Source organism: Meriones unguiculatus, chromosome 11, assembly GCF_030254825.1.
Source record: "Meriones unguiculatus strain TT.TT164.6M chromosome 11, Bangor_MerUng_6.1, whole genome shotgun sequence".
NCBI lineage: Eukaryota > Metazoa > Chordata > Mammalia > Rodentia > Muridae > Meriones > Meriones unguiculatus.
The window spans coordinates 17,543,242-17,569,242 of NC_083359.1; the positions used below are offsets into that span (position 1 = coordinate 17,543,242).

Sequence of the window (26,001 nt, forward strand, 5' to 3'; positions counted from 1 at the left end):
AGCTTCTGCACTGCAGTAGGATTGGAGGGAAGTGAGGAGATGGTTGCTCAGAGAACCTCCTCCATGTTGAGAGAAGAGAGCCAGTTCTGGATGTTAACTGCTGGGCGGGGCTAAGCTTGAGAGGGGTTATCCTGGGCAGTGCTTGAACATTTGGCTTGCCTTTCTTAAAAACGTTGCAGAGTTTATTCATGACAGGGTTTTATTTATCATGAAACATTCCCTGAGACTTGGTCAGGAAATTTATACTACTTTTATTATTTAACTCAAAAAGCATTTATTATGGATGTGTGGGTTCTGGGGCATCTTGAGTCTGAAACCACTTGTGCCCTGGTTATGGAGATGAATAATGTAGACACATTATTGTCTACACAGTATTCCAGATGGCAAGGCAGTTTTGACCACCAGTTTTTATGGCAGGGAAGGATGATTTGCTTCTGGTTCAGGTAATTTCCTCAAGGTTTGTTTTAAATTATGGTTGTCTTTTGCTTACTTTAATGTTTGGAAATTGTATTAAGCAAAAACATGACTTTGAAGGTAATATTCCCTCTTGAGGCACTGTTTATTCAGTAGGACAGGAAATGGACTAAAATAAGATCCTTTGTCTTCTTGCAGGTTACATATATGGAAGAAGAGCGGAATTTTGCCACAGAGCAAGTGACTGCCATGCTTTTGTCCAAACTGAAGGAGACAGCAGAATGTGCTCTGAAGAAGCCTGTGGTAGACTGTGTTGTTTCGGTGAGTTTGGCTCTGTTCTTAGGGAGCTGCTGTGAGAAGCAGAAGACAGCTGTCAGCTGCAAGTGAAACTTGTTATTGTGGCAGATGCAGTGGTCATTTGAGAAGTTCTGGTTTTGAGACAGGGTCTTGCTCTGTAGCCCAGGCTGCCTGGTAACTAAGTGTTCCTGCGTCTATCTCCTGTGTGTTGGGATTGAAGGATGATAACCATGCTCAAAAACCTAGCCGTCCCTTCCTTTTTATTTTATTTTATTTTTTTTCCTATCTTTCTTTCTATTATTGGAGACAGGATCTTACTGTGTAGTCTGGGCTGGGCTGGGAATTTGCTTTGTCGACCAAGCTGGTCTTGCACTTGGTTGCTATTCTCTTCTGTGTGCCTCTTGCCTGTGCTGGAATTCCAGACATGGTCCAGCTTGCCTGGCTAAAAGGAAAAAGATCATCACCATCCTACCCACTCACCCACTCTGAGCCAACCCTCCAACCTCATGCTCGTTTTTTAAAATCTTTTCTCCCTTTTACTTAGGACTCCACTATTGTACCCATTTAAATCTTGTCTGTCCTTCAAGCCTCATTTGAAATTCCACTTTTGCCTAGATTTTTTTTTTTCCCAGTACTTTGTGTAGTATCTAGGGACAGGGTAGCTATTTGATCGAATCTTTTTAGTATTAGATGAAAATGTCTGCCTCCATCTTTTTTTTCCCCCTCCTGCTTGTATCTAGTACTAAAAACAGGGAGCAACCAACAGATACCTTTTGTCTTCTGTGTGTCCTTGCTTAGATGGGAGCCTGGCTTCTTACTGTGTTGTATGGTGAGTCTAGAGGCTATTGAAATGGGTTTCTGTACTTTGCAAAGCAGTGCCCTTATCCTGCCTTTGCTACCTGATTGTCCTAGTTAGGGCGATGGTTGCTGGAATGAAACCTCATCCTCAAAAGCAACTTGGAGGAAAGGGCTTATTTGTCTTATGCTTCCACATTACTGTTGATCATTGAAGGAAGCCAGGATAGGAACCCAAGCATGGCAGGAACCTGGAGGGGAGGAGCTGATTGCTGCTTCGTCTCATAGCTCGTTCTGCCTGCTTTGTTACAGAGCCCAGAACCACCAGCCCAGAAATGGCCCCATTCACTAATTACTGGGCCCTTAATTGCTCATCAAGAAAATGCCTTACAGGCTTGCCATCTTGTGGAGGCATTTTCTAGTTGGGCTCTTCACTTTCAGATGAGTTGTGTCCTTTATATAAAGCTATCCACCACACTGATGATGTAGCTCTTGGCCATTTGGTATTAAATGGGTGTATTGATTAGCAAAGCAGGATTCTTTTTCACTACAGATTCCTTGATTATTCTGCAAATTGATATATTGGTAGAGGTAATAATTGAAAAGAAAAAGGATTGAAAGAATAGAAAGGCTGCTGGGAGGCCTGGTGAAGTGGTTCATTGTTGAATGCAGTGGTTCTCAGCTTGTGGTTCTCAACCCCTTTGGGGTTTTTATATCAGATATTTGGCATATCAGGTATTTATAATACAGTTCATAACAGTAACAAAATACAGTTATGAAATAGCAGTGAAAATGATTTTAGGATGGGGTCACCGTAACGTGAAGAGCTATAGTAAAGTAAAGGGTTTAGCCTTAGGTTGAGAACCACGCTAGCTTAGTGGCTGAGGTTCTTGGAATGGTTCTTGGAACCATTCCTCAGCTCTCCATTGGTTTTCCAGACTTGACCTCTTTCCTTTGTTTAGTGCCCCTTACTTTGAGAAATGTTGAAATTACATTTATGTGAAATAGTGAGGTGTCAAAATGGCCTTTTTTCATTTGGAGTGAGTTGGGTTTTAAAAGGTGGCTTTCTAATTCTTGCTTAGAAGTCCCTATGATCTCACAGAGTTTGAGTGACTTCTGTGGTGAAAGGACCACAGTCAACAGAGGGAAAGATAAGAAAGCCACAGTGTCGAGGCAGAGCTGTGCTTCACACCTTCACATTAGGTGTAGGAACAGGTGTGGCCTTTTTAAGAGAATGGTTTCTCTTGTAGGTTCCTTGTTTCTACACTGATGCAGAGCGCCGGTCAGTGATGGATGCCACTCAGATTGCTGGTCTCAATTGCCTTCGGTTAATGAATGAAACAACTGCAGGTAAGACAGATTAATAAACGAAACAAGTGCAGTGAAGAGGGACTAAGAGGCTGGGTACTGAATGCCTTTAATTCCAGCACTCAGAGGCAGAGACACATGACTGAGTTCCAGGTCCACAGAGTGAGTTCTGAGACAGCCAAGGCTTGAAAAAACAAGAAAGGGGGTCGGGGGGATTAATGAATTAAACAGATGCAGACGAAAGGATTATTGTTTACTCCTACTCTCGGACTTGTTAAATAGTGATAATGTTTCACATGAATAAATAATGCAGTGCTTTAAAGAATTTGATTATGTCTACAACATAGTACCCAATATTTCTGTTCCTGAGATATAAAGCCTGTTTTTTCTCCTATTGGTTAAATGAATTTTAGTATTTAGGAGATAATCTGTTGAATTTATCTTTTCCCCTTTTGTGTAGTTGCTCTTGCATATGGAATCTATAAACAAGACCTTCCTGCCTTAGAAGAAAAACCAAGAAATGTAGTTTTTGTAGACATGGGACATTCTGCCTATCAAGTTTCTGTATGTGCATTTAATAGAGGAAAACTGAAAGTAAGTATTTTTCCAGAAGTCAGGAAATTGCAAATATAATTGTTATATATTTTTGAGTGACAACTACTTTTTTTTAAACCAATGGAAGCTTGTTGTGAGTCACCTGAGCTGGAACACAAGATACTGTGGTGGGAGAACTGGAGGTTGTGGGCCCAAAATAAGTTTTACCCACAGTTGGCATGGTGTGAAGTAAAGAGCATGAACTTTGAGGCGAGGCTCGTAAGCTTTCTAGTCACGGTTTTCTCACCTGGACTGTGTGGGAAGCAGTGCATCTCTGGAGCATTTCCGTCACCTCTTCTCTTGGTTACTGAGAGGACGTGTAAGCTGCTCCTGCGATTTAGAGAGCTCTGGAAAGAGCTTGTTGATTCAGATTTTGGATGTTAAAGGACACTAAACGAAGTGAAAGCCTAGGTGTCCAGAACACGCACAGCTCCAGAGTAAGCACTGTTGGGTAGAGGGATTGTCGTAGCATGGTGGTGTTTGCCTCCTCTGTGTTGCTGCACCGTGAATAGTTGCCCATCTGGCTAGGTAACTTTATCCCATGCCTGCTTTTGAGCTGTTTCAAGGTTCTTGATAGTAAGGTCTTAACATGTCCCCTCTTAGCCACCCCTCCGTCTCATGGGGCAGTGTAGGAGGGACTAATGTGAAATAAATGCTCATTAGTTTTGGAGGTCAATTTTGGGTTCTGGTTTGTTGTACTTTTGTTTGTTTGTTTGTTATAATAGACTTGGTTTAGTTTTGCTTTCTCATCTATATTCAAGTTATTTTGTTGCTAAACATTGGGAAAATGGATATTTACAAGGTTTGTAGTTATAAATTGTGGGTCAGATATAATGCTCACTGTTGAGGTAATGCTTTCTGCTGGTCATGGCGGCTCAGAGTGTAATCTAAGTCCTCGGGAAGCAAAGTATCATACTTAAGACCTGTCTGGTCTATAAGGCAATTCTTGGGCCATTCAGGATTGTATAGTGTAAAAAACAAAAATAAAAGAGCTGTTGAGATGATTAAGTGGATGAGGCATGTTTGCTACCAAGCCCAAGTTCAATTCCCAGTACTCACAGGGTAGGAGAGTACTGAGTCTTGAAAGTTACCCTCTTTTCAGCAGGCCGCAGTGTCACGCGCCTTAAATCCCAGCACACTGGGAGGCAGAGGCAAGTGAATCTGTGTGTGTTTGAAGCCAGCCTGGTCTGCAGAGCTAGTCCAGGTAACCAAGGCTACACAGAAACGCTGACTTGAAAAAGACAAAAAAAAAACAAAAAAAACAACAACAAAAAAAAGATTATGTTTTACGAGTTTAGTTGCTTCACAAAAATGTTGCTTAGCTTGGCATCTCTTCCTGGGTCTGCTTCAGATTTAACACGTTAACGAATTTGTTAAAGATTTGGAAAACTATCGCTGCAAGTTTGCAAATTGATGTGGTCCATGGAAACAGAGTTGTGCTTAAGACTTCTCCAGCTGCCTGGGCAGTGATAAAAGCATGGCCTGTTTCACGAGAGGGTAGTGTTAACAAGGGTTATGTGCTTCATTGTTATTTTCACCTTTGCGGAACACATTTTCTTGCCTTTAAAAAATAAAGTATGGCCAGGTGCTGGTGGCACACACCTTTAATCCCAGCACTCTGTGAGTTTGGGGACAGCCTGGTCTACAGAGTGAATTTGAGGATATCCAGAGCCAGACAGAGAACCCTATCTTGAAATAGCAAAAATAAAATAAAAATAAAAAATAGAATGTGTCATGATAAACTTTAAAATTGGTTAACTTTTGGATTATCTTTTTCCTTGAAGGTTTTGGCCACAGCTTTTGATACAACACTGGGAGGCAGAAAATTTGATGAGGTGTTGGTAAATCACTTCTGTGAAGAATTCGGAAAAAAATACAAGCTAGACATAAAATCTAAAGTTCGTGCTTTATTACGACTGTCTCAAGAGTGTGAGAAACTCAAGAAGCTGATGAGTGCGAATGCCTCAGACCTCCCTTTGAGCATTGAATGTTTTATGAATGATATTGATGTATCTGGAACTATGAATAGGTAACTATATTAATTCTTAATGCTAAATGAACAACCTTCCATTTTGTTTAACTGATTATTGACATCATCGTGGTTAGCATGTTATTACAGGTCATTTGGGACCCAGTTTTTATATAAAGGTTGGAACTGGTGGTTCTGTCTCTAGTGGAGACAGAAGGGTTCTGTTCTGGTAACCTAAATGTTCCTGAAAGTCACTGAAGTTAGCTTAAGTATGTATTAGACATGAATTACTGGTTTTCATAAAACTAGTGAACTATGCTTTAATGCCAAATTAGGAAGAGTTTAACTTAGGCCCAAATTAAAATATGGTTCTTTTTGAGTAGTTCAGGATCACTTGTGAGGGTAATAGCCTTTTTCGTAAAAACGCTGCAAGAATTTTGGGTACTTGACATTTAAGGCTATTTCAGAACCATACTCATTGTTATTGTTGTCTGATTGTGTTGCTTGGGTGAGGGAGTGAGATGTTCTTTTGGCTGTGAACTCTTTGGGCAGAATTCAGGCAAGACTGATGGCTTGTTTGGGGAAGGGTGCCTGAGTGACCCGTAAAAAATTTGAAATGGTATTTATTATTGGCCAGTGTCCAAGTTTGTCCTCGCTCACCCTTCTCTCCTGCTTGGAAATTTCTGTTTGTTTTTATTGAGTGTGGGGTCTTCCCTCCTACCCCTATGTGCATGGGGGAAGGGAGGGAGGCAGACAGAGAGAAACTCTGAGATTGAGGGTGGGCCAGTGTGTTTCAGAAAAATAAGTCAGATGCTGCTTATAAGAATAAGTAGGCCGGGCGCTGTGGCGCACACCTGTAATCCCAGCACTCTAGGAGGCAGGGGATTTCTGTGAGTTCTAGGCCAGGCAGGTTTACAAAGTGAGTCCAGAACAGCCAGGGCTACACAGAGAAACCCTGTCTCGAAAAACCAAAAAGAGAGGGGAAAAAAGTAGCTCTGTGTGTGTGTGCTCAGAATTTTTATGTGTTTGGGTGCTTTGCCTGCATATATGTCTGTGGTCCACATACATATTTGGTGTCTGTGGAGGCCAGATGTCACATCTCTGGGACTAGAATTAAAAGCAGCAGGAGCCACATTGTGAGTGCTGGAATTGAACCCAGGTCCTCTGGAAAGGTGGCCAGTGCTTTTAACTGCTGAGCCGTCTCTCTAGCCCTGAATGCTGCTTTGTTGTTAACATGTTGTGTTGTCTCTGCATGTGAGAACACAGAACTATTCTGGACTATTTTACAGTTTTCATTTTTCAGTGTTGAGTGTTAATTCTTGGAAAGGAATGAGATTGATTACTTTCAACATTACAGTATTTCTTCTTAGTTAACTTTGTCTTTTGTTTAAAAAAAAATGGAGGAAAGGGCTAGAGATGTAGCTCGGTAGGTAAGGTACTTGGTGAGCATTTCTGAACCCTGGGTTTGGTGTCTAGCGCCAAGTAATAGGTTGATAAGCTGGAGTGCCAGGAGTTGAAGGTCAGGCTGGAGAGATGCCTTGACAATTAAATGCTGATTGCTGTTCAGCTCTTGACCTGAGTTCAATCCCAGGATTCACAAGTAATAGAAGAACCTCCACACGTGTGTCATCACACATGTGAACCCCCCCACTCAGTGAAAGATGGTAGGAAGTTCAAGTTGTTCTTAGTTACATAGTTTGAGGCTGGTTTGGTCTTCATGAGACTTATCATTTCCTTGGGACTTGGAGTAAGAGAGAAGCCAGAAGAATCTGATGCACAGAGTAGGGAAGAGGGGAAGTGCCATTTCATTTAATTCTGTCTGGTAGATGTGATAGCTTGAGCAGCTGCTTGAATGTGGACCATCAAATGAGGTTGAAGCCAGCCTGGGACATAAAAGATCCCATCTCAAAAAAAAAAAAAAATTAAAAATTCATACCCAATACAATGAAGCATTTAAAAGGGACCAGTCAGCGGCATTTAGCCTGTTAGCCGATCAGGTGGTGCTGGTTCAGACTTCGTTTGATCTCTGCACTCATCACAGCAGTGAGGCCATGCGCATGTGGCGCTGTGTTCTGCATGATGGTTTCGAGGTTCATTCCTGAGGAAGCGTGCACGGTGCATCGTTGTCTCTTCCGGCAAATGTGGAAGGGTGTGACTGCTGTATGCCCTTATCTTCCAGCTCGTGTGCATTCATATCATTTCCACCCTTAGTGATGGTTTGAGTGTGAAGTGGGCATTTGTGACAGATACTTGAATGTGTTTTCCATTCTTCGAGGTGTGCACTAGGAGTGTAAGTCTTTCCTCATGTTGCAGTTCTTAAAAACTTTTGTTGTGTATGTGCAAGCCACTTTTTGGAGCCATCTCTCTAGCCCTTCCAGCTCTGATTTAATTGTTCTTAAATTAAGCTTTCTTGAGTTGAGCGTTAGTTGTTTCCTAGCTTTGCTTTTCTTGGGGAACCTGGCCTGTCTGGGATGTGAGACTCTTGAGTACTCTGGGGCTTGCTACTGGACGCTTTTGTTTTTAAACACCTTGTGGCTAGTTTCCATATCTAATGCTTGTTCGTTTATAACTTGTTCTTACTTCCTTTTTTATTTTTTTAACTTGAGGTAGACTTCACATATAAAAAACTCACTATTAAATGTATAGTTCAGTGTTTTTCATATATTCGTAAGGTGCTCACTCATGACACTAATTATGAATGTTTTTGTCATCCCTCAAAGGAGAAAGAAACTCGGGCCCAATAGCAATTAGTAAGAGTTCCTTCCAGTCTCAAGGCAGCTGTCAGATACTGTCTTTGTAGGTTATTTTTTGTTTTAACTTTTAGTCGAAATAAGTATTTCCAGGTTCTTTTCAGTTTTTCTGCTCCAGACCGCTTTTATTTTGTGAAATAGTTGTCACCCTGTAGCCCTGGTTGGCTCAGAACTCTTCACTTTGTTAGTCTTTCTTCCAAGCACTGATATTATATCATGGCCACCTCATTGGGCTTTTTTGTTTTAAAGTCAGGGTTTCTATGTGTAGCCCTGGCTGTCCTGGAACTTGTTCTGTAGTCTAGGGTGGTCTTGAGCTCATAGGATCCACCTCCCCGCCTCTGGCCTGTGAGTGCTGGGATTAAAGGTGTTTACTACCACCACCTAGAGAGCTAGTTTTTGGAGACAGGTTACCTTGCATCTTAGGCTGAATGAGGATGACTTTGAACTCTTGCTTTTTCTTTGTTTACCACTTCCTCAGTACTGGGATTGCTGGGATGAACTACCATGTCCTGTTTGTGTGTCCTGGGGATCATACGTGCTAAACAAGTGTTGTACACTTGCACTATCTCTAGCCCCAGGAAAACAATGTTTAAAGTGATCCTTCTTTTGACTTTAATGCTATTTTCTGTCCCAATTTGGATTTGTTTATCAGTGGTTTTTTTTCCTCCTTGTTTCCTTTTTTTTTTTTTAAAGATTCATTCATTCATTCATTTTTTTTTTTTTAATTACATAGTATTCTGCCTGCATGTACACCTGTAAGCCAGAAGCCAGAAGGGGGCACCAGATCTCATTATAGATGGTTGTGAGCCACCATGTGGTTGCTGGGAATTGAACCCAGGACCTTTGGAAGAATAGTCAGTGTTCTTAACCTGAGCCATCTCTCTAGTCCCCTTGTTTCTTTCCCTTTTTAAAAATTATTTATTTTTTATTTTTATTTTTTTGCTATTTAGAAGTTTTTTTTTTTTTTTGGTGTGTGTTTGCCTGCATATATGTAGGCATACCGTTAGCATGTGCATGCCTAGTGCCTTCAGAGATCAGAATAGGGTGTTGGATTCTCAGGAACTGGACTTAGAACCATGTGGGTTCTAGAAAAAGCAACTGTTAACCCTGAGTCACATCTCTAGCCCCCTTTAAGGGAACTTTTAAGTTTGCCCCATTGCAGTCTTCAGGGCTGTTGATAATCCCCCAACATACATACCAGGTAATGAATAAACAACATGGTTTGGTTTATCACATGGCTTAATTTTTGACAGTTTGAGACATACATCTCTCCATAGAGCTGGGGAGAGAATTCAGTGGTTAAGAGCACGTGCTAGTCTTGCAGAGGTCTTGGGTTTGGTTCCCAGCACCAGCCTGGTAGGTCATAACTTTCTATAACCCCAGTTCCAGAGGGTCCAGTCCCCTCTTGTGATCTGAGGGCATCAGGCTCTGCAGTCAAAATGCTCATATACAAACATCAAATCTAAAAAAATTAATAAAATGTAGATGTATAATAAATCATGGGTGGACCTTGACATTGCTAGTTACTAGACTTTCTGAAAGAACTGAATATTGTATACTTCTGTGTATATAAAATGTTTGGAATAGGAAAAGCAAAACCCAAAGTAGTTAAAAAAAAATAACCAAGCAAACAAAAAGAATTGGTGGTTGCCAAGGATTCGGGAGGAAAAGGAGGAATACAGGAGAGCAACCTACTCTGTTAAAAAAGCTGTAAAGCGCTGGCAGAAACCCCGTGTCAGTATTCATTATATCTTAGAATTGCCACACTAGGCCACAAGGTGTTGTGAGGAACTGTGCTTTTTTCCCCTCTAATTCTGAACTGATCTTATAAAGAAGAATTATATGTATGTTACTGTTCTTTTTCTACCCAAGCTGCTACTGAACTGTTACCTGTCTTGATTGATCTGTCCCAAGTATTTCATGTAGATGAAGTAATGGGCATCCTTTGGTTCTGTTTAGTACAGCACCTTCAGGTCTAGCCTGATACACACTATGCATCAGTTCCCTTTTTGTTCCATTTGAATTGTTCTTGTTGCCGCTTGTCTTACATGTTCTTTTCATTAATTATATTTCGGTTCTTTTGGTTTGTGTACCTAGCATGGAATTGTGGTCATTTGGCAATGCTGTGTATAGCATTCCAAGCAAAAGCCAAACATTGTTTCTTTTACATAGCCCAGGAACATGTAAGGGCTGCACCCTTTCCACATCCTCACGAGTGCTTGTAATGACCTGAGTTTTGATGATATTCTTTTGTTGTACACACAAATGGAATGTGGTTTAATCTGTTGTTTCTTTCACAGAGGCAAATTTCTGGAGATGTGTGATGATCTCTTAGCGAGAGTGGAGCCGCCACTTCGTAGTGTCCTGGACCAGTCCAGTATGTATTTCTACCATTGAATTGCTTGTATATTTCAGACTCTGGAAATGTATTGCATGTTAGCATTTTCTCCTCCTAGTCATATTTCCTGCATAAACACTGTCAGTTCCATGCTTCAAAGTATCTGTTCGCTGGAATGTTTCTTTTCCCTAAAGCCTTCTTTTATGAAGAATACAGGGAAATAGGGTTTTCTTTGAAACAAATCCCATTTTCAAATACACTTGAATATATAAATCTGTATTTACCGAAATGTTTTTTTGTTGTGTGTATGTGGTGGTCGTGCAGTCTTTGTGTCAGCCCTTGGAGTGGATCTGAGAGATGGCTCAGTGGGTAAAAGCTTGTTAACCATCAGGACATTTGTTTGGCTCCTCAGCACCTATATGAAACCCAGGTGCAGGTCCACGCACCTGTGATCTCCAGCAGCAGGAAGGCAAACAGATCATCCCGGAATGGAGCTCCATGTTCAGTGGAAGAGTCTCAAAAAATGAGGCTAGAGAGATGGTTCAGAGGTTAGAGCACTGGCTGCTCTAGCAGAGGACCCGGGTTTAGGGTTTAAAGTCCCAACATTTCCGTGGTGGCTTGTAACTGAACATAACTCCCGTACCAAGGGGCCTGACCCCATCTTCTGATGTCAGATATGCACATGGTGCCCAGATAGACATCATGCACAGACACATGCAGACAAAACACCCGGATGCATAAAGTAGTTTATGAAAACAATTCCCAGTCTCTCTCTGTCCCTCCCCACCCCCTTTCTTCTATCTTCTCTCTGTTTTTTGGTTTTCCAGACAGGTTTTCTCTGTGTAGCCTTGACTGTCCTGGGACTGACTATGTAGACCAGGCTGACCTTGAACTCAGATTGCTGTCTGCCTCCCAGGTGCTAGATTAAGGGCATGTGCCAGTAGAGGATGGAGGTCAAGTGGTGGTGCATGCCTGTATTTTCAGCATGTGGGAGGCAGAAGGGCCAGAAGTTGGTCATCAAGTTTAATGCCAATCTGTGCTGGAGACCTTGTCTCAATAATCCCAACACTTGTCTTAAAACAACCAAACCAAAACAAAAATAAACAGATTAGTAAATATAAAAAAATAAAATGGAGACCGGGGATGAAGATATCATGTTGACACAGAAGCACAGGAAGGCACACAAACTACATGTGTGACACATAAGATGTTTTAATTTTGTTTCAAACAGTTTTAAACAGTGTTTACTCTTTTGTTAGTCACTAACTAATTCAGGGTGTTGATGTAAGGTTAGCTTAGCATTGACTTGGGTCTTAAATCAGTGCTAATGGACAGGTAATTATGTTTTTACTTCGGATTTTGGGAGTGTCATGTCCTCCATGCTTCCCATATATTCTTCTGAGGAGTCTCAGGTATATTGTGTAGGCTGGTCTAGAATTCTTGGACTTGAGCAGTATTCCTTCCGCCTCCAGTTAGCACATACCTAATGGCCTGGCTGCAGCCCATTTCTTGAATGAAAAGTGGGTTAGTGGAGGTCAGAGGACAACTAAGCAGAGGTGATGCTCCTCTTGCACATTTGCATGGATTCTGGAGACTGGACTCTCGGGCGTTGCCAGGCGTGTGCTTTCAACCTGCTGAGCCATCTCACTGGCCCTTAAGTTTGTTGCTTTAAATAGCTCTTCTCAAGAAATAGTGGAGCCAGGCCCCGTGGCACACACTTTTAATCCAAGGACTGGGAGGCAGAGGCTGTCGTATCCCTGTGAGTTCGAGGGCAGCCATGACTACACAGAGAAATCCTGTCTCAAAAAAACAATAACAAAAGAAGTTGTTAGATAAGGTGTGCCTGAAAGCAAGTGCCCATTGTCTGTTTTTTTGAGCATTCAAGGAGCCTTGCCATGTCCTTTCTCCTGATTCTGAAGAGACGTTTACCATATGCTGTTTGGGACTGTGTCTTGTTCTCTGGACTGAGGACTGACTGAGATGAGACTAAAAGCCTTTCTCCTTCACAGCAGGTCATGCATGACCTAGTATTTTGAGGTCCAGTTGTGGCAGATATGGGTCTCTTACGGTTCTTTGTGTGCCACTGTTAGCGGATGCTGAACCTGTACAGGGCAAAGTGTAGTGTGCTCGGCCAGTGCCTTCCAGACCACACTGTTTTATTGCTCTTCTTTTCTATGATTTTGAGAATGAAGATGACTGCTTTTTTTTTTTTCAGAGGCTGTGCAAACGTGCATGTATTTGGGATAGGGTCGAGAGGGAGCTGAGTTTTTAATTTTTGTGGATTAGTTCGCCATGATCTCCTGTACTTTCGTCACTGTAAAATACTGATTTAAAGATTGTTTTATAAATGTCTCCTTGTGACATAGAGTTAAAGAAAGAAGATATTTACGCAGTGGAGATAGTTGGTGGTGCCACACGAATTCCTGCAGTGAAAGAGAAGATCAGCAAATTTTTTGGTAAAGAACTTAGCACAACATTAAATGCAGACGAAGCTGTCACTCGAGGCTGCGCACTGCAGGTGAGTTTGGTGTTATCACCTCAGGGCAGTTTCAAAGTGTTAAGATTCTGAAACATTTGTTTAAAATGGGTAGCTGATGTACATAAAAAGTATTGGTTGTGTAGCATGTGGTAAGATGGGTTGAGAAGTTACATGAGCTGGGCTGTCGTGACGCAGACCTTTAATGTCAGCACATGCAAGGCAGAGACAGGTTAGAGGTCCTGTCTACAGAGTGAGTCTACATAGAGAACACTGTGTTGAAAACGAGGAGAGAGGACAGAGGTTGGATACATAGGTGGCTCTGAGCTAGAGCGTGAAGTAGTGCACGTCAGTTAAACAAGGGCCTCGAGGTCATAGGAACTGGTGTAAAACAACTGGCTTACAGTGACAGGAGTTTGTAGAACTCTTCACATGCTGTTACATTACTACTGAAAATACTGTGTAAATCAGTGATGGCCTTCTGAAGTCATTGTAGTTCTAGAATAACAATTTATAATGTCTGCATGTATCAATGGAATTTTTATAATTATCATTCTAGTGTGCAATCTTATCACCTGCTTTCAAAGTCAGAGAATTTTCTATCACTGATGTGGTACCATATCCAATATCTCTGAGATGGAATTCTCCAGCTGAAGAAGGGTCAAGGTAATATATTATCAATCTTGTTTATCCGTATTCATTTGGGTGTTGAATCTAGGGAATGTGTTGTTCTTCATTTCAGCTTACACATGTGTCTGTTAAATACATAAAGTGATTGTGTCTCACTGTAAATTCATGGTGAAGCATGATAATGAATCCCTGGAGTCTAGCATGTTAGAGGTGGAGGGAGGCAGGAGAATCAAGAGATAGAGGTCATCTTCAGGTACAGAGTGTGAGGCCTGGCTGGGCCTCTTTTTTGTTTGTTTGCTCTTAAAGACATGAATAAATTAGTGCTCTGTCCTTATTAATTTTATCTACTTGTTCCTATTGAGGCTTGGTACCCCTTTTTATGCTGAATGGCTGTATTTCTTTTTAAAAGCGTGTTTTTTTAAAAACACTCTTTAAAGAATTAAACTTGTTTTATTTTTATGAGTATTTTAGCTGCATATATGGCTGTATACCTTGTGTGTGCCTAGTGTCTGAGGAGGCCAGAAAGAGGGCATTGGATCCTCTAGAACTGGAGTTAAAGACTGTTGCAAGCTGACATTTGAGTGTTGGGACTCAAATCTATGTCCTTTGGAAGAGCAGCCAGTGCTCTTAACTGCAATTTTTGTAGCTTCTCTTGAATAACCTGGAAATACTATCAGCTGACAAAGAGGAGAAACTAGGACTCTTCAGTAATTACAAAGTTAGGGTAAATTTGTCAAGGGTGTTAAGGTTATCATTAATGTGGGTTGAGGAAATAGTGGGCAAAACACTTGGCATACAAGCCTGGAGACCTGGGTTTAAATCCCCAGAATCCAGGCACAGCTGGAGTGAGATGGGAGGTGGAGGTTGGGGATTCCCAAGAAGCTTGCAGGCCGGGAGCCTGGAATGGGTAGGTGCAAACAAGATGGAAGGCAAGGATGTTTTCTTTCCTTCTTTCTTTCTTTCTTTCTTTCTTTCTTTCTTTCTTTCTTTCTTTCTTTCTTTCTTTCCTTCCTTCCTTCCTTCCTTCCTTCTTTTCTTTCTTTTCTTTCTTTTCTTTCTTTTTCTTTTGCAAGGATGTTTTCTTCAGCAAATCCTACCGGCCTGCACCACCAGAGCCGGTGCAAGGATGTTTTCTAACCTCAGCATGCACACACTTACAGGTATCCCTCCCAATAAAATAAATAAGAAGACTGAAATATTTTAAAATGAAAAGGACTATTATGAATTTGTGTGGTTTTTCTTTTTCTTCTACCTAGTGACTGTGAAGTCTTCCCCAAAAATCATGCTGCTCCTTTCTCCAAAGTCCTCACATTTTATAGAAAGGAACCTTTCACTCTTGAGGCCTACTATAGCTCTCCTCAGGATTTGCCTTACCCAGATCCTGCTATTGGTGAGTAGAGTTTAAACTAAAAAAGTAACGAATGAAAGCTTGTCTCTACTTAGAGTACTAAAGGAGATAAAAAAAAAAAAGGGGGAGAAATTTAGGTGCTTTAGACCACAAAAGCAAACTTCTTGTGCCCTTAGTACCAGATACAGAAGCAGTCAGATAGTGTACATAGGAGTAACTGCTTAAGATGATGGTCTTGATGAAGAACGTGATAGAGGTCAGCTGGGTTCTATAAAACAGAATTACAAGATTCGCACAGAAATTACAGGATTTTTACATAACTCAGTCCATCCTAATATTTGGAACCAAGTTGACTAGCATCTTCACAAACTGGCAGTATTTACAATTTGGAAATAATAATCACTTAAAAGAGAAGCCAAGAGTTCTGTAAGATCTGTGCTATGGATGAAGGGCCTGTAGTTTCTACAGGCCATGGAGAAACTACAGGCTCCATGGCCTGTAGAAACTATGGGAAGAAAGTGGATGCCCTGTTTTCCATTTGTAGGACAGGAAGGACCATGACAACCATGACAATAATGCTCAGAAAGGCTAACTTCTGTGTCCTTTTCTATTTTTTTTTCCCCCAATACTGGCCTGTCCCTGGGTGTGTTCTCACTAACACATTGGCTTCCGTACTCTTCTCTGAAACCCACCATGTGGCTTACCTTCCTCACTGGCCTGTTCTCTTTCTCTTAGGCAGCTGCCAAGATAAACAGCTTGCCTGTCCCATGGTTTTTCTTCTTAAACCCTTAATAAAATTGTCTTTGTGCTTTAAGAAAAAAGAAAATAAAAGTTCCAAAACAAGCCCTTGGTTTGGTAGTGAGATTTAAAAATGATAATTCCTTAGAAAATGGCATAAACTGGGAAATTTTAAAAATAAATGGTGGAAATTGGATACTTTACTATCTGGCACAGCATATTGCTGATGACGGGACTGGAGGAAAGGGAAAACCAGCTGAAGACATTTGAGCAAGGGTGGCAAGAGCCAGCTGTGTTGAAGGATACCATGGATGCCGAGAAATGACCCTGCCCTGGTAGTCGAGTTATTTTGTTACTGTGTCCATGGATGTTTAAGTTCAGTCTTATTGTGTACCCTTCTTGCATCTTTTCTTAAATCCTTAGCTCAGTTTGCAGTTCAGAAAGTCACTCCACAGTCTGATGGTGCCAGCTCAAAAGTGAAAGTCAAGGTCCGGGTAAATGTGCATGGCATTTTCAGTGTGTCCAGCGCATCCTTAGTAGAAGTGCACAAATCTGAAGAGAATGAGGAGCCGATGGAGACTGATCAGAATGCAAAGGAAGAAGAGGTAACCCAGACATGTTATGCTATGTATGTTGATCAGAGATGACTAGCTGACAGGAACACGCAGGCCACTCACACCACTTTGACGTGTCATTGGAATGGAAATAAACTCAAATTGCTGCCTCCCTTTAGCCTGCTTCTCAGCTTAGACTACTGATTATATAATAAAAATGTTCTGTCTGTTGAAAGTACAATAGATTATATGCTCTTGATAGTCTCTGTACATCAGATTCAAAGCTTTGTAAAACCCTGAAAGCCTGGCTCCTGAGATGTGTGTGTGGGGCGCTCAGGTGCCAGCGCCGTGCAGAACACCTTGATCCTTCCAGTGTGTGCTGCTCAACGTTGAGATCTTGGTTCAGATGCTTCACAAACCTCATTATTGCTGATGAAGGAATTCTCCATGCTTTCTCTCCCCCAGTTTGTACAAGGGGGAAATGTGTTTTTTGTGACTGTGAGAATGTTGGTGTAGGAACTCAAGAAAAGCTCTGGGAGGAAGCATGTGGAAGAGCAGCTCATGCTTGCTTCAGGGCCTGGACTTGCCACACTGTCTTGAGTACTTTGTGATTCATAAGGCAATTCTGTAGTTACTCTAGTTGATACAAGGGAGGGCATGTCGGGCAGGACAAGCACTGTGCTGTGGTTTTGCACGCCAGAGGGGAGACTCCATGTAACCTGTGTGTAGTTGGAATGTTGAGCCCAGTATGCTGATTGCTGGTGAGTCAGCTGGAGCCCTGTTCAGCGTGCCTTGGAGTTTGTCCTGACGGCTGCCTGGTGTTTTTGTTAGAATATTCTGGCTTCAGTGTTTAACTTTACTTTTTTCAGAAAATGCAAGTGGACCAGGAGGAACCACATGCTGAAGAGCAGCAGCCGCAGACACCAGCAGAAAACAAGGCGGAGTCTGAGGAGATGGAGGTACAGCCATGAAATTCTCCTCTCTTATAAACCGCAGGGGTCAACTTGGAATGTGTTTCTGTGCTGGTACTTATTTGTACAAGTTTTTAGCTACATTGCATAGTGTGCTTTGGAAAGTTACATTGATAAAAACAGTGAGACAGATTTCTCTTTTCCAAATTTTGCCTGCTGACTTACTCTTTTTTTCTTTTGCTAAGTTTTAGTGAAGGAAAGGTTTGATGGTTTACTTTTCTTGAGTTTGTTCTGACAATTGCCTGGTTCAGTGCTAGCCAGTGTGCATAAGTATTTCTCCACAGGCTGTACCCTATTGAATAATAACTGTCCTTCAAGTGATAAACACCAGCAAGGGGCAATGTAATAATAATATTCTAGTTGAGATTTATGTCTTTGTGGTCACCATTTTCTTGCCTCAGGTGTGGAATGGGCCCTAATGAACAGCCATCACCGTGACGAGGGAGCACGAAGGGCCCTTCCTTCCGTCTATTGGAAGGTGTTAGTTGGTAACAGCACTAAATTCCATTCCCAGAGCAGGGCCAACACCTGTGCCAAACTTCACAGCTTGACTTGGATCCACACAGTGTAAAGAGAACTGGTTCCCCACAGATTGTCTGCTGACTTCCACCCACATGAACTGTAGCGTGTATGCATGCACACACATAAATGAAGTCTTAAGAATGTAATTTCTAAAAACTGGACACAGCGGTGCATTCCCGTGGGTGCAGAACACAGGAATCCCAGGGCCTTGAGGCCAGTAAGTCAGGTTGAATTGGTTCAGTGAGATAACTTGTCTTAAAAAAAAGATGTTGGTTTGGCAAGGTGTCTCAGCCGGTAAGTGTGCTTGTCACCAAGCCTGGCGGCCCGAATTTCATCCCTACATGGTACAAAAGAAAACCAGCTCCTGCAAGTTGTCCGGTGCACATGCACACACACACATTAATAAATACAGGCGATAGACTCTTTTAATCTGGAAGTTCTCCGGTGTTCATCTCTGGCTTCCACACAGGTATCTGTGTATACACCTGCTTGCTCAGCCTTAAAGTAGAATACACAAACACAGATATTACTGTGAAAGCTGTGTTTAGATACAGTGTTTAAAATTACTTCAGTATGATCATGTAAATTTTAAGCCATGTGTACGCTGTGTTGTGCCTTCATGTTTACTTTTACTTTCGGCACTGAAAGCATTATCACTGAGGGTATTATTCCATGGAGTTTGCAGTCTCAGCTTTTTAGGCAATCCCTGTGTAACCCATTTTCATGTCATTGAACAGATTTCCTATAGCTGTGTAAGTGGTGGTGGGTTTTTGTTGGTTTGAGATAGGGTCTCACATCACTCAGGCTGGCCTGGAATTTATATGTCCCAGCCTGTGCTATCCAAGTGCTATGTGCCAGTACAGTGTGGCCAGTATTGTATATTGGTTGTGAGAGTTCAGGTGATTGTTAGGTATATTAACTTTTTTCATTTTTAGTGGAAAAATACATACAGTTACATTTAAAGCATAAAGCACTGTAGCTATTGTTATCAGCACTGTACTCTTCATTCCTACAGAATGGAATTCTCTACTTGTCCTTTTCCGAATCCCGTGACTGCCATTATGCTTTCCTCCTGAATAAAATCATGAGTTACACATCACCAGAAAGTTAATTGGGTCAAATCAGGTTTTGACACTGATTCATTTTAAAATTTAGGTTAGTCTGTATGGTTTTGTTTTTCAAATTTTCTGTTTCTTTAGACTTCTCAAACTGGATCAAAAGATAAGAAGATGGACCAACCGCCTCAAGCCAAGAAGGCGAAAGTGAAGACCAGCACTGTGGACCTGCCCATCGAGAGCCAGCTGCTCTGGCAGCTGGACCGAGAGATGCTTGGCTTGTACACTGAGAACGAGGTACATTCACACTGCAGCCTTAGCACGGTGCTTTTTAACCTTGCGGTGCTGCGACACTGAGGCAGCCCCTCGTGTTAGGACCCCTAACCATAAAATTATTTTGTTGCTACTTCCTAACTATGTTTTGTTAGTGTTGGGAATCATAATGTAAGTATCTGATATGCAGGATATCTAATTGATTCTGTAAACCCCCAGGGATTGTGACCCATAGGTTGAGAACTGCTTTAGGGTTTCAGCCAGTTTGTACTACTATTGGTAAGAGCAGATTTAAGTAGTATAGCTATGGCTAGTTATTTTTGTGTGTGTGATAGTAACATCGCTAGCTCTGCTTTTTGTTTGAGACAGGATCTCTCCCTGGCTATCTTAGAACTCGCTATGTAGGTCGTTCTGGCCTGGTCAAAGATCCGTCTGCCTCTTCTTCCTAAGTGTTAGGATTAAAGGCATACACCTCCATGCCTGGCAAAAAGATTCCCATAAATGGCTTCAGAGATAGGGTTTCTGTGTGTACCCCTGACTGTCCTGGAACTTCCATGATAGACCAGGCTGACCTTGAACTTTTGGAAATCCACCTCTTGAGTGCTAGGATCAAAGGCATGCACCTCCAATGCCTCTAAAATTTTCTTGTCTTAAATGTTTTATTTTTGCTTTTGAGGTTGTGTCTTAATATTTTTACTACTTTCTCCCCCCCCCAAAATAAATGCCACAAATCTGTGCTCTTCAAATTTTCTTCCAGATTATATTCTTCATTCTGTTTTGTTGGGGTGACTCAAGAATTGAAAGGATTTGAGGAGGGAAAGCCTTTTGCTTTTAATTCTATTCGATGTTTAAGAGGAAGCTGTCATAATTGTCCTTGTGTTTAATTCATTGCTGCTGTTTCAGGGTAAGATGATTATGCAGGATAAACTGGAGAAGGAACGGAATGATGCCAAGAATGCGGTGGAAGAATACGTGTACGAGATGAGAGACAAACTCAGTGGTGAATATGAGAAGTTCGTGAGTGAAGACGTAAGTGCTGCTCCTGTACTGCGGGAGCCTCGGGGAACCCGCAGATAATTGAAGGAAGACCTCCTTCCAGTAATATGTGTGACGACGTTATGAAAAATGGCTGGAGAGAGAGAGAGAGAGAGAGAGCTCAGTGGCAAGGAAGCTCTGTCCTGAGCTTCATTCTCAGCGCCCATATGGTGACTCATAATGTCTGTAACTCCAGTTAGACAATTGACATTTTTCTGGCCTCCACGGACACTGCATGCATGTGGTACACTTGCAAACATGCAGGCAAAACATTCATGTACATAAAATAAACCTAAAAGATACTGAAAAATGTACCTATTCAAGGGGGAGCTACATAGTTGTCTGTGTGTGTGTATATATATATGTGTGTGTGTATATATTTTTATGTATATATTTAATATATACATGTTTAGTTTACATGTGTGAAGGACTTACATGCATGTGGGTCCATGTAGAGGTTCAAAATTGATGTTTGCTGTCTTAAACTTGATTGTTGTCCACTTTTTTTGGTTTTTGAGACAGGGTTTCTCTGTGTATCCTTGTCTGGCCTCGGGCTCAGAGATTCGTCTGCCTCTACCTCCCAAGTTCTGGGATTAAAGTCACCACTGACTTTAATCACTTTTAATTTTGAGGCAGTCTTGTTTTGACCCTGAAACAGGTTGATTGTTTACTAGTGCAGCTAGGCAGCCTGTTCCAAGGGTCCCTCCCTTTCTCTATCTGAGAACTAACACACCTGCTTGGATTCTGCATTGATTCTGGGTTTTGGAACTCCAGCACGTAATGGCAAGCACATTAACTACTTTCTGATCTGTCTCCCCAGCCCTGCTTTGTGTTTTTATATCATTACATTTTTTTCCTATGACAGTGTGTGTGGGTGCAGGTGAGAAAGAGAAAACAGTCTAACGTGATTATAATATATGTATATTTTTTATTTTTCATTTATAGGATCGTAATACTTTTACCTTAAAATTGGAAGATACTGAAAATTGGCTGTATGAAGATGGAGAAGACCAACCAAAGCAAGTTTATGTAGACAAATTGGCTGAATTAAAAGTAAGTGACTCTTAAGCAGAAGTATCTGAGCCTCCATAGCTTCCAGAGCAGATCTTCAAAGTAAAGAGCACAGGCTAAAGTTGCATTCAAGAACTTACTGCTTTTGTGACCAGTTACAGAGTGAGTTAACTTCTGTCCAGTGAATTTACATTGAGGATATAGAAAGAAAAACAAGTCCTATCCCTTCCTCAGAGGTGCCTGCCATGTATTTGGAGTCAGGGCTGTATATTTATGTACCTTTACCCACAGTGTAGCTAAGGCTGTCCTTAAACTTCTTAGCCTCCACCTTGCTGCATATGCAGGTGTGCCATCATGCCCAGTGTAGGTTTTCTTTCAGGTAAAAGCAAAGCATGGCGGTGTATTTGTGAGGAGCTTGATGATTAGACTGGATTGTTAACATGGAAAGCATTACCCCTTTTGAGGCCTTTGTTTGAAATAAAAATTGTAAATTCACTGAGAGGAAATTAGAGCATTCTCTTTTGTTTTGGCTTTGTATTGTGGACTTTCTGGAGAATTGGGCCACTGTAGCTGTCCATGTGTGGCTCAAGAACAGTGCCTGGGGCTTAGTTTACCCTGGCAGGGAAGTGATCACTATGCGTTTATTTGTTTGTGACGAGATTGCTCCATGTTGCACTAGCTTTTCTTGAACTCAGAGTTCCACCAGCCTTTGCATCCCAAGGCTGGATTAAAGGCGTGCATCACTATTGCCTAGTTTCCTTGTGCAAAATGTTTTTCATTTCTTCTGAGAAGGGCCAAACAGGAAAGTTGAGAAGTGTTTCAGGTATCTTCGCTATGTATTTTCTGTACCTTCTTCCAGTATGAATGAAGCTTTTTTGTGATTTGGATTATGTTTAATACAAAGTATATGTTTGTAAAGCCCACAGCCTGGTGCTGCACCATAATTGCACCAGAAATCTCCAGTGTCACTGTTGTGTTTTCGAGTTATTTCCTAAACAGTGATCACTTAGTTGACATGAACTGGGAGCCAGATACAGTGCCCATAGTTCATCTTGTGTCTGTGGCTGATCTTGTCTCTGGTTTTCCTCATGTCTGTGCTGTAGAGATGGGGGCATTTGTTGTGAAGAGTTTTCTTCAAGTATGGATTTTGCTCCTTTTTGTCTTTACAGTGGTTTTGTAGAATCATCAGACTCTAATTGTTCTAAAAAGCTTTTTGGAGATTTTTTTTTAAGTGTATGAGTGTTTACCTGAATGCATGTTTTGGTACCCTGTGTGTGCAGTGACCTTGGAGGCCAAGAGTCTGATCCCTTGGGACTGGGGTTTATATAGGTGGTTCTGAGCCACCATGTGGTTGCTGGGACTTGAACTCAGGTAGCTCTTCATTGCTGAACCATCTCTCCAGGGTGCCGCCCCTGGTTTTTTTTAAAAAAAATTTGTTGGGCAAGTGTATTTAGACTGGTAACTTTTGGTTGTTCTCCCACTGTGAGGATTAGGTCTTGGTTGGTAATGAGAAACAACTCCACTTGGGACAGACTGGGCTTGTGCTCAAGAGCAGCCTGAGAAGGCGCCTGGTACTTCCAGTGGTTTGCAGAAACATTTGTCTTCAAATACCAGCATGTGTTGTTTGTGTTTATGTATGTACACACGCATACCCAGAGAGTGACGCTTGTCTTAAAATACCTGCATGTGGTGTGTGTGTGTGTGTGTATGTAGGTATGTATGTGTTTATGTATTTATGAATGCGCACACACATACCCAAAGAGCGACACTTTAACCCTATTCTTAGTAGCAGCAGTTTACCTTGGATGGTGTAAGCTACCCTGTACAAACCTGTGTATTCTGTTAGACTTTAGGTCAGCCTATTAAGACACGGTTCCAGGAATCTGAAGAAAGACCAAAATTATTTGAAGAACTAGGGAAGCAAATTCAACAGTATATGAAAGTGATCAGCTCTTTCAAAAACAAGGTATCTTATTTTCATTTTCCTTTGATTTTTGGTCACAGCACTGTTTGATTTTGTGTTTGATTGTATGTTTTTGAAGCAAGATCTCATTGTGTAAGCCTAATGGCCTGGAACTTGCTGTGTAGACCAGGCTGGCCCTGAACTTAAGGTCTCCTGAGTGCTAGAATTAAGGGCATGAGCCATCACACCCAGCCTTAGTTTTTCAAAGATTCTGTTTTTTCCTCTGTTTTAGTGTGCACATAGAAGGCATTGGATCCTTCCTGGGGCTGGAGTTACAGGTGGTTTTAAGCTGCCCAGTGTGGGTGCAGGGAAATGAAGTTGGATCTTGTACAAGGGCAGCAAGTGCTCCTAGCTGTTTAACTACATCTTCAGCTCCAAAGAGAGAAAGTTTTGGAAGACACTGTTGGGTGAGAAGTGGCTTATCCTAAGCACTTAACTGTCCATTTCCCACATGTAGGAGGACCAGTATGAGCACTTGGATGTTGCCGACATGACAAAGGTAGAGAAAAGCACCAGTGAGGCCATGGAGTGGATGAATAGCAAGCTGAATCTGCAGAACAAGCAGAGCCTGACACTGGATCCGGTTGTCAAGGCAAAGGAGATTGAAGCTAAAATTAAGGTGGTTTTCAGCTTTGTGTGCTTTTGTCTTTTCTTTACAGCTCTTTAGTTGGGACCTCATTATGCCCCTTAGCTACTGGGCTTTAAAACACATGCCATATAAAATTTGTTTAATTCATAAGAAACAGTAGTTTTCTTTCTTTACTATTCTAGGAGCTGGCGAGTACTTGTAGTCCTATAATTTCAAAGCCCAAACCCAAAGTGGAACCCCCAAAGGAGGAGCCAAAACATGCTGAACAGAATGGACCAGTGGATGGCCAAGGAGATAGCCCCAGCCCCCAAGGTGTCGAGCAGGGCGCAGACACAGCTGTGCCTTCTGATGCAGACAAGAAGCTTCCTGAGATGGACATTGATTGATTCCAACACTTGTTTATATTAAAACAGACTATTATAAAGCTTTAAGTTGTCAACTTTGTTCTAAATATCAACTAGAGCAAGCAAATACTGGAGATTTCTTAGTTTTAGGGATCTTGGGGTGGGGTATAGGTAATGTGCGGAGCATTTTGACTTCTAAATAGTTAGACCCAGGGGTGAAGTGCACTATTTATCTCTTCCATGCGAGCCCGGCTTGTCTTTGAGCTCTTGCCGCCCTCATTCGTGTTTTAATCTTGCTTCTTCAGGATGAAGTGTGTTTGGGAAAGCTGAGCTCCAAGAAAAGCTGTGACAGCTGCCAGGCAGGCTTTTTCTTACACATGACAGAAGCTCGTTATACTATAAAGTCTAGGAGGAGAGCACCACCAGCATTTTCTGCCTGTGGGGTGTGTGGGGCTTGGGCTTCCTCCATTTCTGAAGGTCAGAGCATGGCCAAGCATCAATTAACACGGGAGAGTGCGGTGGGGTCCACTCTGAGACCACATTGCCCTTCACTCTCAGTCCTGTCCCCCTCCTCCCTCAACAAGCAGTGTAAATGCCACGTGCCCTCTTCACTTAGAGCGAGCTTTGGTGTGTCAAGGGACTCGGACTTAGTGGCTTCCTGTACTTCCCGAATGTATATTCACTAATGCTGAAGCATCAAAGTCTCTAGGTTTCTCTCCAAGTTAGGTTGAGGATAACACTGTTGGGTGTAGGCACGGTGAATCTGAGCAATCTATCCTGGCATATTATCGTGGAACGATTTGTACTCTGAGATGATGTATGTAAATTAGAAGTTTGGATGGAACAGGGTGAGAGTTCTAAGTTTTCAGTTCATTTACCATCATCTGTATTAATGTTAATGTGTGTCATGAATCTGCCAATCTTTGTGTTAAAGTAGATGACAGATTGTAAAGCCATTGCACTGCCTTGCCCTGGATGAGTCAGAAATTAGTGTTAAAGACAAGGTGCCCAAGGTCACAGGAACACTGTTGAATGCAACCAGTGTCAGGGTACCACACGTTTCCTGGGCCAAGTCTTAGAGGAAGGAGATGTTCTGGAAACAAAGGGATGGGTTCCGGCAGAGTTGGTTACCTGCTTTAGTTACAAGTGTTGGTTATGTTCTAGGTCTTCGTAATCACTGATCTCTAAGAGAGCCTCTGCACAGAAAGTGCTGTAGCCGCAAGTGCGCTAGAGGCGGTTGGCTGGAAAGGAGGAAAGCTTAAATCACTGGATGCCACCCGGACCCCCAGGCCCAGTGTATCCTGTGCTGCAGGGGTGCCCGCCGGCCTGCCACTAGCTATTTCAAATGCAGGCTGCAGGATTAAGCCAACTCTTAGGCAACTGACTGTCCTTAATGACCATTTCTCATAAACATTGTGTGTGTGGGTGGGAGGGTTCGGGTGTTGGGATGGGGATGAATTTGAAGTTTCAAGTTAAAACTAGAAATCAGATGATCTGCTTCCGCTCTGTCTAGGCAGACTGATTGGACTTGTGGAGGCAGCCCAGAGTGGCAACTCATGACTTGTGTGCAAACAAGCATTTATCCAGGTTGCTTATCTAAATTGGTTTGTTAAAAACTCTAGGTCACATTCTTACACTAAGAAAAACAGTAAACATGAGAATTTAGGAAAAACTAATAAAAGAAACCTGTCAACTTGAATGGCTTTCTTAATTTCCTTTCACTTTGTGTGTGTGTGTGAGAGAGTCAGAGGTTGGGGGAGACTTATGTGGGTTCTATGTTGTGTGGAGGGCAGGGGCTCCCTGGGGCTGGGGGAGACTGTCCAAAGAACAGTCTTGAGCTGAATGCACTTTTATTTTTTTAAGTCCTTACCATGCGCATTCTGCTTTAGCTGCACAGGTGCTGGGTGTTAGGAATAGCAGTCTGGGTATTTTCTAGGCCCTTAATTTGGTGTAGGAGTTTTTGTGAGGCTTGCCTTCAGGTTTGATGATAGAAGGTAGATGCTATAGAACATTAATCTGAATGCCAG

At 42.0% G+C, this 26,001-nt stretch overlaps 1 protein-coding gene across 1 annotated transcript in view; it reads left to right on the top strand.

Annotated features, from left to right (window-relative positions):
* Positions 1–25,673, top strand: part of Hspa4 (heat shock protein family A (Hsp70) member 4) — a 41,607-nt gene extending 15,934 nt beyond the window's left edge. The window contains exons 4-19 of the mRNA XM_021637356.2: positions 613–735; positions 2,757–2,856; positions 3,275–3,408; positions 5,193–5,437; positions 10,428–10,504; positions 12,832–12,983; positions 13,501–13,607; positions 14,828–14,961; positions 16,081–16,262; positions 17,081–17,170; positions 18,904–19,056; positions 19,936–20,061; positions 21,013–21,120; positions 22,925–23,044; positions 23,499–23,660; positions 23,813–25,673. Of these exons, the coding sequence (XP_021493031.1) occupies positions 613–735; positions 2,757–2,856; positions 3,275–3,408; positions 5,193–5,437; positions 10,428–10,504; positions 12,832–12,983; positions 13,501–13,607; positions 14,828–14,961; positions 16,081–16,262; positions 17,081–17,170; positions 18,904–19,056; positions 19,936–20,061; positions 21,013–21,120; positions 22,925–23,044; positions 23,499–23,660; positions 23,813–24,016 (2,217 nt within the window). The 3' untranslated portion in view covers positions 24,017–25,673. The remainder of the gene's footprint in view (positions 1–612; positions 736–2,756; positions 2,857–3,274; positions 3,409–5,192; positions 5,438–10,427; positions 10,505–12,831; positions 12,984–13,500; positions 13,608–14,827; positions 14,962–16,080; positions 16,263–17,080; positions 17,171–18,903; positions 19,057–19,935; positions 20,062–21,012; positions 21,121–22,924; positions 23,045–23,498; positions 23,661–23,812) is intronic.
* Positions 25,674–26,001: the final 328 nt, after the last annotated feature.